Source organism: Equus asinus, chromosome 4, assembly GCF_041296235.1.
Source record: "Equus asinus isolate D_3611 breed Donkey chromosome 4, EquAss-T2T_v2, whole genome shotgun sequence".
Classification (NCBI taxonomy): Eukaryota; Metazoa; Chordata; class Mammalia; order Perissodactyla; family Equidae; genus Equus; species Equus asinus.
This window is the reverse complement of record NC_091793.1, coordinates 82097121-82112235: the sequence shown is the minus strand read 5'-3', so window position 1 is coordinate 82112235 and position 15115 is coordinate 82097121. Positions and strand designations below refer to the sequence as shown.

The 15115-nt window shown below is 34.6% G+C and overlaps 1 protein-coding gene across 6 annotated transcripts in view; it reads right to left on the bottom strand.

The window, feature by feature from the left end:
- Positions 1-2755: 2755 nt before the first annotated feature.
- Positions 2756-15115, bottom strand: part of SPOPL (speckle type BTB/POZ protein like) — a 72095-nt gene continuing 59735 nt past the window's right edge. For 5 of the 6 annotated variants that reach the window (XM_044768982.2, XM_070507609.1, XM_044768980.2 and 2 more), the window contains 4 exons: positions 14174-14296; positions 10906-11048; positions 10763-10816; positions 2756-7078 (listed from right to left, as the gene is read on the bottom strand). In XM_044768982.2, coding sequence (XP_044624917.1) covers positions 6934-7078; positions 10763-10816; positions 10906-11048; positions 14174-14296 — 465 coding nt within the window. In that variant the 3' untranslated portion in view covers positions 2756-6933. The remainder of the gene's footprint in view (positions 7079-10762; positions 10817-10905; positions 11049-14173; positions 14297-15115) is intronic. The other variant, XM_044768983.2, reaches the window with a different exon arrangement.

The following is a 15115-nucleotide window of genomic DNA, read 5'->3' as shown; positions in this document are numbered from 1 at the left end:
TCTGATTCCAATTTCTCTTCTCTTCTTCACTAGGACCTCAGTAATCCCATTTGCATTCTGTTCTCTGATTCCTTATCATTACCTTAATATACTGACACTTCTTCCACTGTAAAGGAAAACCACCAAAATAAACAGATCCTAAATGTCATCCCACAGCTACATTTTATCCTTGCTGTCTTCGCCGAACGCCCCATATTCTATACTTGGAACACCCATTTCCTCTCTCCAATCCTACTCTTTTCCCCAGTCCAGACTCTTGTCATTTCCTCTCTCAAAAATCAAATGTATATTTTAGCTTCTTATTTGACTGCTCAGCAGCATTTCACACTGTTGGCCATTTTTTCTCTTGCAATATTCTTTTCCAACTTGTGAGATGGACACTCTTTGGTTTTATGTTCATGATCATTCATCCTCTTCTGCAAGCTGCTCTTTCTCTCTTCCTTTTTCTGCCCTGCACTGCCTTCTCTTCACCTTAGCCTACAAATACCAGTTATCATCTGTATATCAAGAATTCCTTACTTTATAATCCAGATGACACTCATGTTAAAGATTCGCATATCCAATCAGAATGCCCCAAAGAAACCTTAAGCTCAATGGGTTCCATATCAAAATAGGTTTTTCTCCCCAAGCGGCTACACTTGTGAATACTGTATCAGTGAATGGTACTATCCTCCATCCAGTTGCTCAGACAAACGCTGGGAGTCTCTTGACTCCTCCTTCTTCCTTCTGCCATATGCAATTTATTTCCAAGCTCGCTCCTCTCTCTCCATTTTCCCTCCATCCCAGTGCTTCTAGCCTAACACAGAGCACTAGCATTCCTCATCTTAAGAAAGTCTCCCTCCCCTCTCCTCTAGCCCCTTCTGATGCATCTGAAGATTGATAGATTGTTGATCATGATATAACCCCAACTAAAATCGCTCAATACTCACAGGTTCGATTCCCTAATAAGCCCTTTAAAAACTCATGATCTTTGCCTACTGGTTTAGCCCTCTCTCCAGTTTACACATTAGGACATAGCCATGTTCGTTTGCATTCCCATAAATGTTCCATTTGAACCTTGGTCAACTCGGGGACTTCACATAACAGGTTGGATGATACTCCTACTAAGTTGCCTAGTTTCCACTCAATCTAAATTTAGACACCGCTTCCTCAGGAACGCTATCTGGGATCTCTACCCCCACCCCAGATTAGGTGCCCCTCTTGTACTCCTACCAGAACAATTCACACACTGTATTATAGAATTGTGATTTCTTCAAGAATATAGACTTCATGAGGATATAGACCACTTGTACCTTGTTTATCACTGTAAACACGTTCAGCACAGTGCCTAGCACTCCATTTAATTAATGGTTGATAAATTAAACTAAATCTTTATTTTCATCTCTCTATTCTTGTCCTTGTGGTCTGCGAGCATTTCTGAACCTTGTCATCTACTGATTCAAATTTCTGCTTTACCATTTCTGGTATTTATCAAGGTTAATGTATCTAATTTTACTAGTCTTTTTCAACTGCATGTCGTTTTCATTTTTCTGCATTTTTGCCCAATTTCCATAATGACTTACACATCTTTTTAGCATTCAGAATATTAAGTATACATTCTGAAAAGCTTCTGCTATGGCAATAAATCTACTTTCGAGCAAAGTGAGTATCAGAGTCACCTAGGACACTGGTTGCTTTTTTAAATTTTTTTTGGTGCTGCAATTGTTATTCCTAAATTCCACAATTTTCCTTTCTTTGCCTTTATTTATTAAGGCCTGGTTTGAATTTGGGCAAAAGAGTAAGATTAGATACTAAAGGAATTATTTGGCTGTTACATTATAGACTGGCACAGGACTACACCTGAATTCTTTACAAAGGATTGAGGGTGGAGGGCAAGAGACTGGGGTGGCGGGGAGGGGAAGGAAGCACTCAACAGGCATGATGAACCTTTTTTGCCACTATCCACTGAAGATGCATGCAAACCTCACTGGTACAAAAAGAAAAACACTTAGCAACATATTATGTTAAAGATTTCTACCAATATGTCTTCTATTTAAAAAGCAAATGCTACCCTTAGCCTTCTCTTAGAAACAAAATGATTCTGAGATGGTAGAACAGAGGAAACAACACCCCAATGTCCTAAAATAAAGTATTAAGGGCTCTGGCTGCTACAGAAAGGGTTATATATAGTTCACTTAAAAGTTTAGAATATGACCACTTGACCTATTTTACTATAATTGCATAAACAATGTTCTGTTTTTTAACCCTTCTTTTATTCTTCTAAGGGGAAATCTGTGTGTGTACATGTGTGGGGGATATGGAAAGTTTTTCACTTTGCATTTCTACTGCTACTCTGGCCATAATTTTTAAGCACTAATTATGTTACTGTTACTAAGTTGGTCCAGAAATGCACTGCCCCAAATCTGCCCTTTCTGACAGCAGCAAATGACTAAGCTGTTAGTTGAAATTAAGAAGTAGTAGGAGGACTAGCTAAAGGTAATCTTTAAGTGCTACAGCAAAGTTACATGACATTAGCATAAGTCATTCAATATTGACGGTACACATATATTAAAGTAAATATATATGTAACATCTCACAGTTAAGGAATAAGTCTTTAGTAGGCTCCAAAAAATATTAGCTTCCCTATGTAGAAAAGACAGCTACTCTCCATAATTTTAAAAGTTACCATATCAATACATGGCTCTTTGCAAAGCATCACAGTAATCTGAAAAAGAAGAGTTCATATTTTCAAATAAACACAAAATAAACCAATTAATTCTGAATAAGTAGTAACAACTTTATTTTAACTCAACGTGCTGAAATGCAAAAAATATTTTCAGCAACAAGATACAAAAAGTATGTATCTCATCATTAACATCAGCTGATTAAAAATGAGGCTGAAAAGGTCAATATATGTTTTTATACATCTGAATCTTGAAAATCAATTTCCCCCAGAACTAATTTTTAAATAATTTTAGCAGAATTTTATTTTCAAAAACGGGACTCACTTAAGTTATATCTTTATTCTAAAAAACTGAAGGCAAAATTAACTGGGTTACAGTATACAATGATAAACTCTAACAACATAAAAAGATTTAAATATAAGAATTCCTTTTCAAACATAAAATCCACATACTGCAAACAGAAGACACGGTGTGGTGATTTCATTTCTAGTGAGGAGAAAGTCTTGCATATGGTAGGCACTCAGTATTTGTTCAACTGGACCTAAAATTTACATCATTCCATGAACACTTAAATAAAGTAGAGCTCATAATCTGTATAAAAGAGGTTTGCAAAATACTCTTACGTGTGTTGAAAGTGCTGTCTTTACAATCTGAAAACACTAAAACCCACCCACCCGCCTTATTTTGCAAGAATACATTGAATATTTTTATTTTATCCATCAAAGAGCTTGAACGTCCAACTCGGAATAGGTCACCTCTTCAAGTATACTTGGCTATGAGAAAAGCTTTTTGAGTCGGATTTTAACAAAACAACTTATGAAGTCCCTAGTGTTCTATTTTACTAACACTGGGTAGTATCTATGATGCACATTTTTATAAAGAATTCTGCTTAGGTTTTAAATTTCTGCATAAAACTTAAACGGGTAAATAAAGTTAGTAATTAAACTTTTGGGAATTTAAGCTCTAAGTTAGGTCTAGTTTAAAAATAAGCCAATAATGCTCATGACAACTTTTTAAGAGATTTTTGCTAATATTTTAAAACAATTTTAAAATCGATGTCCTAAAAAGGCACTGTTTTCACATTTCATCATGCAGTAAACTGGTCACGTTTTTGAGAATTATAACTTCCTCTGTCAATCAATTGTCCCCCAAAATAAAGCACATTTAAATGAAATATTTCAACTAACCTGAACTTGAGTCCTATTTTCAGAAATTCACTCTTTTGAACATACCACAAAGTCCAAGCGAATATAAGTACGTGTACACACACTCGCATGCGCGCACACACACACACACACACACACACGCTCAAATGACTACGTAATAATACATGCAAGGTTCTCCAATTACTATTTCAAGACAATGACACATGAGTACTCAAAGAGGTAACAATGGCAAGCCATAATATTATGGCACCTTCATATTTGTGCTCCAAATACCAATACACGTTAAAATTAAGAAACGAAAAAGGCACAAATATAGTGTTTCTGTATCTCAATCTAAAGAACAGTTCTCCAATGTTTACTTTTACAATATGTAACATTTAAAACCAGTCACTACTTTTCTAAGGAAAAGCTTTGTTTAACTGACAAAAAGGGAAACAGGAGCAGGCTGACAGTTCAAAAGGCAAGACTGCTCTGGACAGAATTGTGCCTACTGAAAACAACGTGTGTAGTTTAAAAAAGAAAAGCTATTAGAGCACTCATATCAGAATACATTAGCAGATTTTTATCATTGCCTCAAGAACCAACAATACCAAAAACACAGATAATAAATAAAAAAAAATAAAACTACCATACAATTCTGTTAGTATAATGGTAGGCATATTATCTGAAAAGCGAACATTTCTACAAATGTGGATATTCTTACAGCACAGTGTTTGACGTTTTTGGTATAAAAATGTGCTACCAAACTAAAGAAAAAATCTTTATAATAAAACCCTTAAGATTTGCAATAAACAGTAAAATTAAGTAAGTAAGGGCAAGCTGAAATGTTCATTATACGGTGTTATTTCTGAAGTCACTATGGTTAGAAATGTAGGTTGAAGCAGTGAATTAATTCACAATGTGCCTGTGTGCATTTAATATAAATGGATACACCAGTATATTTTTATTTTTGAAGTATGACAACAAAATTTTATAGCCTGAGTAAGGAATTTTTGTTTTCTTCTAAGACCCTGACAAAATCTTAAATTAAAATCTTAAAGTGTACACCTATGTGTGTATGTATTTTTTTAAATTGTACACTGTAAATTTAATAAACTCAATCTTATGGTGAAATTAAGGAAGTGAGTTTCTGATCCCTAGACTACTTTTATATAGGATGGAGTCCACTAACATGTAAGAATCTTTCTTCTATCCCAAAAGATTCTTCCAATTTCAAATTTAAGTTAATACAACAAAGACTCAAACTACACAGAAAGAAATGAAGATACCGGAAAATAGGATCTTTTCAAACTCCACTTTGTTGCGGATAACAAAGGCTTATTTGACAGTGTTTGTTCAAAGTAAATATGAATTATGCTTGATATTAGGACTGCTTCACTGAGTACCTAACAAAGAAATAACAAAAATAAACTCTATGTTAAAATCTCAGGCTTAATTTTTTCCTTTTGTCCTAAATTCAAAAACTATATACAAATTTTAATTTGGAGATTAAAGTTATATAGGTAAATACATAGGTTTATTTATTTTTTTTTCCAGTGACATATTTTTTTTTCTTGTGGTCAAATATAGGTCTTGCCTAAGAAGCAATTTGTCACTGTGACAGGAAATCAGGCACAGCAACTTGCCACTGATTTCTCCTACTTCTCTGGGACAACGCACCAGAACAGACCTCCATTGTGAACAGAACTATCAAACACTGAACATGTGTATGCGTTTAAAGCAAAAATTCATTTATAATAAAGAACTGGCCCATGAAAAGCAGTTTATAAATAGTTTATCCTGTTCACATTATGCAGAATTTCAATATCATCCACAATGTTAGTACAGTAACTGAAACAGAAAGGAGAAAGCTAGGGGGAAAAAATGTCTAGAGTGTGGCCTGACATATTCTAAGGGTTCTCTCCTTTAGTCTGCAAATAGTATCAGTTCATTGTTTTTAGAAGGAGAGGATGCTGTTCAAGATTTGTTTACTGTTCAGGTGACTTCTCCAAAGTGTGATAAAACAGGAGCAAATTCAGTAATGAATATCTGAAATTCAAACCAATTTAACTATAATCAAGGATATCTTTCTTATCTATTATCACAAACATCCCAGTTGCCTCCATCCATCCTTAGAAATTTTCAAAAGTTAAGACACAATTAATTATACCTTATTAATTCCCTCAAAAGCAAAAAAATATATGTACCACTGAGCATACAAAAGTTACACATTAAAAGTGCATATATATCTTAATTGGCCCACTCATTAAATTTACATTTGGTCATCCTTACTTTTAACATGTACAGAATTCTTCATATAAATGTAAGTCACTATAAATTAAAAAAAAAAATAATTCAGCACAAAACATGCTTTCTTCTTATTGAAACCTTAACCTCAATCAGTTCTCAATCATTGTAAACTTGGATACACCCACAAAGAAACACAAGCAAAGCTTTGTTATGCTTCTCTTAGTTTGTTGGACAGTTAACATATAGACAAACATCACAAATTTTACTAAAATTTTGGGCCAATTCATTGCATATTTGCCCCCTGAAATGAACAATAAATTAGAATTGAAGCAGTGTATTGCCATAACTTACCTTGAAGGTAAGCTGGTTCTCCTGTATTTACAGAACTTAGATTGGAGATACTACCAATAATCTCCAATACAAGTGCTTTTAAAGAGAACCTAGTTTTAAAACTTTGAGATAGCATAGGACAAACCCTATAAAATTCATTTTGCTTTTCTCAAACTAATGGAAGATCCTTTTGAAACTTAATATCTTCAGTTATCAACATTACTGCATTATGGAGCTAGTGCAATCCTGCATAGCCTTGGTCAAAATGACAAGGCACAATAAAAAAATTAAACTATCATATGAACAAGAGAAGTCATTGAAGATAATTTAAGGCCTTGAAGTGAATTAGAGTATAATCAGTCTAATTTAAAGCTGAAGAATAAACCATAAATTATCCACCTGAAATGCAAGCAATACGCTTTTTCAGCTTCTGTTCTGTGGACAAAACAACAGAAACAACTCTTGCTTATGGTTTGTGTATTAGAATCCTTCTGGCCCTGGAGGAGAAAAAGTCAATTCCACTTTTCTACAGTTCATGGAAGATTTCAGGACTGTTTTAGCCGTTTGCGTGGAAGGCCAAACTGTGGACACTGTGCAGAGGCTAGTGCTCGGAAGGCTTCTGCTACTAAATGGGGGTGAGACTGAATCATGGACTTCCAGCCCGAGGTTTCCATTATGTCCGTTGCTTGGCTGAAAAATAAAATTAAGAAATGTTTATTAAAGAGAACTTTTCAAGACGCATTGCTTCACTGTCAATTTTTTTTTAATTTACAGATTTCAAAATGTTTTGAACACTGTCTGCCTCTCTACGTATTCAAACCATTTGAATTCATTAAAATATTATCTTTAGCTTACTGGTATTTTCTGTTGCAAGTGAAACTATTATATTTTTCCGGAATTTCTACTCTCCTGAAGTATGCGGCACTTGTCTCCATAGCCCCACTCCCACTGTTACCATTTCTGTCCTGGCTCTTTCAAGAGCTCTTTTCCCCGGCTCTTAAATGTGCAGGTTTTCTCTAGAGTTGCAACTTTTGCCTTCTACTCTTCTCCCTTAACATTCATTATTCATCCTATCTCATCTACCCTTCACAATTTTAAGTATCATACTCAATGATGATAACTACTGATTTGCAAAATCCTAGGCCTCCCCACAAGATTTGTTCCCCACCACTTGTTCTCTTTACAGTCATGCATTGACTAACGATGGGGATATGTTCTGAGAAACGTGTCATTAAGTGATTTTGTTGTGCGAATATCACTGTACTTACACAAATCTAGATGGTATAGTATAGCCCTACTACACACCTAGGCTACGGTATTAATCTTATGGGACCACTGTCATATATGCAGTCTATCATTGACTGAAACGTTCTTATGCAGTGCATGACCATTTGGATGTGCCTCAAGACCCATAACTGCAGGATTGTCAGATAAGAACTCAACATGTCTCTCTCCAAGCCCCAGGTTCTTCCTCGTTCATTTCCAATGAGCTAATGCTTCCACTATCATCCAGTGATTCAAGTCAGAAACCTGGGAGTCACCCTAGACATCCTGTCCTTTCCTTTCCAATTAATCATCAGTCCTATTTTAATTCCCAAAGACATTCTCCTAATTTGTCTTCTAGTCTCCTATCTTGCTCCTCCCAAACCAGCCTCCATGCTACCTTAGGAACATAAACATGACTACATCATGTCCTCTTCTATTGTTCCCCACTGCCAGCATCCAAGTTCTTTAGAAAGAGAAACAAGGTTTCCTACTTCCTCTCTGTAGCTTTGCACCTCCCACTTCTATGCTCTGGCATTTTGTATACTGGTACTGAACTGCTTATTGAACCCTATGGACAACACGCTCTCACTGAACAATTACAGTAAATACCTAATTGCTCAAACAACAAATCTAGTTACCCTTCCTGGACTCCTGTCTTCTTCCCCTGGTACCCAATCCACTATCCAAATAATATCCAAATATTATCATTGTCCCTTCAAAATATTATATACTTTCATTTCTCTCTACTCCCACGGTCACCAATCAAGTCTAATTTTACCCTTCATTCCTTACTTGAACTACTCTAACAACTTTCCAACTGGTCTACCTATATTTAACCTTGCTCCTCAACTACCACCAGCACCTCAACCTCCCCACATCCATTCTCTATCCTGCCTGCAGACTGCTAAAAACGCAAACCTGAACAGGCCCTACCCTAGGTTAAAACCTTTTACTGGATGCCCATACTCTTCACATAATGTCTAAAAGCCCTAATGTGCTTTACATGGCCTTCCAGGATCTGATCTCTGCCTGCTTTCTCCAACTTCTTCTCATAACCTCTCTCTCTTACTCTATATTGTTCTTTCTTATCACCAAAACTTTGCACACATGATTCCCTTTTCCTGGGACAAACTTTCTCATCTCTTCCCTCTTCTTCACCAGGGTGACTCCCACTAATACTTTGGGTCTTTATTTATACAACAATTCCTTGAAAAGGCTTCCTCTGACCCCTAGGTTAGGTTCCTTTGCTACATGCTCAGATAGATATGCTATACATTCCCTATCATCATACTTTATTTCAATTATTTGTTTAATTCCTACTTATCTCCTGCTAAACCATAAACTCCACGAAGGCAAGGAAAACATCTGTCATGTTCGCCACTATATTTTTGTACTGAGCACAGTGCCTTGGGTACTTACTGAATAATAAATATAAATATCCGTCAAGTGAATGATCAACTACCGCTCCATGTTTCTATACTTTGATTCAAGCTATCCTTTCTGTCTGCAATGCCTGTTATTTCCTTCTTAGTTCTGCTAATTCTTATTCATGTTTTAAGACTCAGTTCAGTCATCTCCAGGAAGCCATTCCTGAACCTCCAGCCTTTTGTCAATTGCCCTCTTTTGTTACATTACTTACCATGTTACAATGAAATGATAAGGTCACATATTTACTTCCTTTGTTACATAAATTTCTCAAGAACAAAGATGCTTTCTCGTAATTATTTTTATATGCAGCACCCTAGTATGGTGCCTGAGATACAACAAATCCTAGATAAAAGTTTGTTGAAGTAAATAGCAGCTAATAACAAAACAGGTTTTTTTATTTGCCTGATATCAAATTACCATGTGTCATTATGTTTATAATTTCAACTAGTTGTTTAGATTCACATAGATACCTCTTAATATATCTGAATTTTCATTTATTTAAATCAACAAATACCCACTGAAGGTATGTGCATATAATAGCTTCTCCAAGGAATACAAAATAAGCTGATATTTTCTGATATTGAAAAAGTTATACAATGTAGAATATTTTAACAGAATAAAACTAGAGCTTGAGAGTGGCTAAGTATAAAGGATCACAAATTGTCATTTGCTGCTAATACCTTACATTTTAAATTCAAATTGACTTTTTCTAGGATCACATATCACAATGTATTATCACAGACTGACAAATATATAGAACCAATAATGTAAAAGTAGTCACTAAGTTTTACTTTCAGAAAACAGAATTCACAAACTGATATGAACTCGGTTAACCAACTTCATAGATATCAAAACACATGAAAGTAATTGGAAATAAGTCAATAACATTGATTTTATTGTCTCTAACACTGTCTTTTTTCACTTTTTTGGATCAACTTTTGACAATTTGTGAAAATGGAATTTAAGGGTTTACAGGCAAAAACTAATCAAAAGCAGATGGAAATTCTTCAACCTATCGACTCTTTACCCTTTTTGATTTTGAATAATTACAAAGAGTAGAAAAGTCACTCTAAGAACGAAAGGGGAAAAAGGGGAATAATAAGTTTTAATAGCTCACATTCAGAAGGTCCAAGCTCAGAAAGATGTAACAACTATCCCACCGCTTATAATTTTACCAGGGAAAGGAAAGATCAAATTGCTACCATTTTTGGAATATTAGCCAGCTAGCATAATACAGCATTTGACGCAAGGTACCTAGCTAACCTAAGAAGCAGTGGATTAGATTCAAATGTAAAAACTTTTAAGCAAATCTTGAGGGTACATTCCTCATAGGATAAAAGGAATATTTCCCACATTTTTAGAAATGCTTTCTGAAGGGGCAGGGAAAGGATGTCTAGTAGCCACTGAAATACCGGGACTCAGCTATATACTACGTGAGCATGTGTGCTTAAAATATTAGTGTCCATCCCAGTTCACACTAGAAGCTGATCTACAAGGGAGCATAGCCTCAAGAATCCACTAAGTAGTAGTCAAATTATTATTATTTTAATAATAACTGGCAGTTTGCTTCATATAACTAATATCTGGATTCATACTTATTATAGATGAACAAAAGGCTATGCAAATACTTAATTTCATATATGCAGATCAACTTTAAGTCAGAAACTGATGTCATCTTACTTGCTGTTCCAGTTTTTCCCATCTTTACACCCAAGCTGTCGAAGTACACTGCACCTGCATTGAAGATTTAAACACACTTAAGAAAAAGTCCGGTGAAAAAATGTTGAAGGTGTCATGCCCACTGAAATACAAGCAAAGCTTACCTATTAATAAAGTCTATGGCTTGTGCTTTCAACTGTTCTGCACTGTGCAAATCTGCAAGGACAAGGGTATCAGCAACATTTTCTACTGAGAGGTTACTACACAAAGCTTCTTCACACATGACCTTCAGCCGTTCCAGTGCATACTATCATAAAGGAAAACATAACCATTAAACATTTACCCAAAATACTAAGTTTTAAATACATGATATTTTAACTTAGAAAATAAAGTTAAAGCACATTTTACTTTGAACTGAGGGTACTTAAGTCTTTAAATTATTTTAACCTAATACAAGGAAATATGAATGAATGTACTCAAAAGAAAGACTGATTTTTCTTTAGGAAATTTCAATTTGTCTAAATGCAAAATACCGTGTATTTTACAAGTAGGGTTTTAGGGGCTGGCCCTGTGGCCGAGTGGTTAAGTTCACGCACTCCACTTCGGTGGCCCAGGGCTTTGCCGGTTCGGATTCTGGGTGTGGACATGGCACCGCTCATCAGGCCATGCTGAGGCGGTGTCCCACACAGCGCAACCAGAGGGACCTACAACTATGTAACGGGGAGACTTTGGGGAGGAGAAGAGAGAGAGGAAAAAAAGAGAAGATTGGCAACTGATGTTAACTCAAGTGCCAATCTTTTTTAAAAAAAAAAAAAAGGAGGGTTTTATTCTTAAAAACAAAAAACAACCCTTATTACTCAACATCCTTAATGAGTATTTCTCTTCTCTACTATTTTAAACACCAGAGTGTACCAGCCAGTACACTGCATGTAGCCACTAGTCAATCTTGAAGAACGAATTATAAAGCAAAACAAATCACATTCATAACCACAAAAAGTTCTTACAGTTATTAGTGTATATAACACTTTTAGCAGCTTTACTGAAGTATAATTGACACACATGTCAAGTATGGTCAAGCAGGTGGAAGAATTAGGACTTTCATATACTGCTGACGGGTGCAAATGACTTTGAAAGACCATTTTGCAGTTTCTTAAAAAGTTTTACACCTGCCATATGATCCAATGAGTTCTACTTTTAGCTTTTTACCCAAGAGAAAACAAAGCATATGCCCATACAATGACTTTCATATCAATGTTAATAGAAGCTTTATTTATAACAGCTAAAAACTGGAAACACACAAATGTTCATCAACAGATGAAGGATAAACAAATTGTGGTATATCTATACACAATGGAATACTACTCAGCAATAAAAAAGCATTGAACTACTGATACACAGGCAACAACATGCATGAATCTCAAAATAAAGATACTGATGGAAGAAGCCAGACAAAAATGAGTACAAATTATATGATTCCATTTATAGAATACTCCAGAAAATGCAAACTACAGCAGTAGAAGGCATATCAGAGGTGCTGCTTACTTAGTATCATCTTTGTAATTTCAGCTATCATAATACACGTATAGAAATAGCTGATGATAGTGTTAATTTACACTTCCCTAATGACTAAGGATGTTGAGAATCTTTTGACATATTGACATTGTTTCAGGAAGCATCTGTTCAAATATTTTCTCTATTTTTAGAAATAACTGTTTTCTTATAATTGAATTTTGAGAGTTCTTTATATACTGTGAATACAAAAGTCCTTTACCAGATATATTCTGGATAAAAGTTGTTCATCAGATATATGCTGTGCAAGTATTTTCTCCTAGTCTGTGATTAGTCTTTTTATTCTCCTAAGTGTGTTGTGTCTTTTGAAGAAAAGTTTTAAATTTCACTGAAGTTCAATTTATCAATTTTCTTCCTCTATGTATTATGTTTTTGGTATCACAGCTAAGAAATTTTTGCCTAACACAAGATTGTGAAGACTTTCTCCTATGTTCTCTTTTAAAAGTTTTACATTTTTAAGTTTATAATCCATTTTGCATTACTTTTTGTATATGGTGTTAAGTTCATATACAAAATTCATTCTTTCAAACAAATGTAATCAAAGTTCATTTTCTTAGGCATACAGGTATCCAATTGTTCCAGCATCATTTGTTGAAAAGACTATCCTTTCTCCACTGGATCGTCTTTGCAGTTTATCAAAAGTTAGATATCCATATGTGTGACAGTCTATTTCTGTACTCTATTCTGATGCAATGAGTTATTTGTCTATCTTGTCACCAGTATAACATTGTCTTAAATACTGAGGCTTTATAAATAAAAGTCTTGTTATCAGGAAGTCTTAGTCCTCTACTTTGATCTTCTTTTTCAAAGCTTTTTGACTATTCTAGGTTCTTGCACTTGCATATAAATTTTTAAATCAGCTTTTCAATTTTTAAAAAAACAAAACAAAACCGCTGCTAGGGACATGTTGGTTCTATTAATAAATTAAGGAGAACTGAAATTTTAACAGTATTGAGACTTCCAATCCATAAACAAGATTGCTCTCTCCATTTATTTAGCTCTACCTGAATTTCACTTAGCAATGTATTGTAATTTTAAGTATACAGGTATGAACATCTTTTGTCAGATTTATGCTTATACATTTAATATTTTTTATTTTAATTTAAATTTTTATCGAGATAGTTACAGATTTATGTGTAGTTGTAAGAAATAACAGATTCGATCCATATACACTTGCCCCCCAGGTATAATATCACTATATATATATATATGCATATGCACACACATGCATACATATACATGGACGGAAGTGGCATGGACACCAGTACTTTTGGAGAAAGCACTCAATGTACTTTCAGGATTGAGAACTACTGGCTTTGAAATTTTCTCGTATTTTTGCACTGTTTCTCTATCTTCAAGAAATCATCATTATAAAAGTACTATAAAATCAATAGTTTTTTTCTCTTCCTATGCTATATTAAAAAATAAATTCATGAAGAGAAAATTAAATTAGACAAAATACCCAATATTTTCTCCTTTTTCAAACAAAGGTTACGCACTGTATCTTAAGACTAAGAATATCTGAAAATTTCAATAAATTATATATGCTATTGTGTGTGTGTTCTTATAAAACAGAATAAAGATACCCTCAAAACTACTAGGTTTTCTTTTTACAGTTTAATCTCCCATGAAAAATTCACTTTCTTCCATATATGGCTCAAGGTATTTTTGTCCTATTGATTTAAAAAAATCTCATTTCCATATTATCCCACTGTATGCTATATTGTAATACTCTCAAGAGCCATCTACAAATAGTATAATTAATTCAATATTGAAGTTATTTGGGGTTTTCATTTGATGATAGCCTTCTAGACACCTCAAACTTGAGGACATTTTTCAGCTCTTTAAGACCTAATTACTTACTTTGTCTGCAGCTGCCAACAAGTTGTCAGCCATTTTGTCAAGGTTTGGTGCTTTCCCTGTGTAAATGAATCTCATCATTTCTTTAAAAACCTCAGGGTCTACATCATTTATTTCCACTCGATTCTGATATTAAAAACAACACAGAAAAGTTATACTTAAAGAATACCCACACACACGAACCAAAGCAAAACTTCGACAGTAATTTAAAAGCTCCAAATCTGCACTCAAGTACGCTTTGACTCAAATATACATTACACTCTATTTTAAAATTGAGCTAAATAAATCTTCATTAAACTAAGCAAGCAGATCTAAGAGGAGAAGTACACCCAGTCAAGCACTATCATGTAGAAATATAAACCCCAAATTCACAATTAAAAAACAGTAAAACAAAAACAAAAAACTGTAAGGCAAACAAAATATATCTGTGTTCAGTTTCTGACCTCGATCTTAGAGGAAGATTGCTATTCACTTTTTCTTTGCTGAATTCCTAGGTCATAGTATGCCTAAGATCCTATAACCAACGGTTCTATTCCCAGCTTTAAGCAAAAGTAGAGCCAGGTATTTGAGATAATTTCAGAGCCCACTAACTCAGAACTCTCTCTTTTGCAAAAATGGCACATAATATTATCTATTGGCACCTTGTCTCTTTGTTTGAGACATACTCAAGTCCAAAGAGGACTAGCTCCTTTTCACTCTTCTATCTTTGTATTTGATTTCTCTCCTGGGATCAATGAAGCTAAATATCTAACACTAAACAATACCAAACATTTCTGATTCTGCTGACAATAACATTTGACATCACTGATGTCTCCTTACTTGGAAGTAATCAGAAGGTTAAACATAGGACCTGCCCAGACAAACATTCAACGGAAAGAAAGCAGCTACTCTGTGGCAGCCTCTAGTTCTGCAGAAAGAATAAAGCTGAGCCACATAAATAAACTC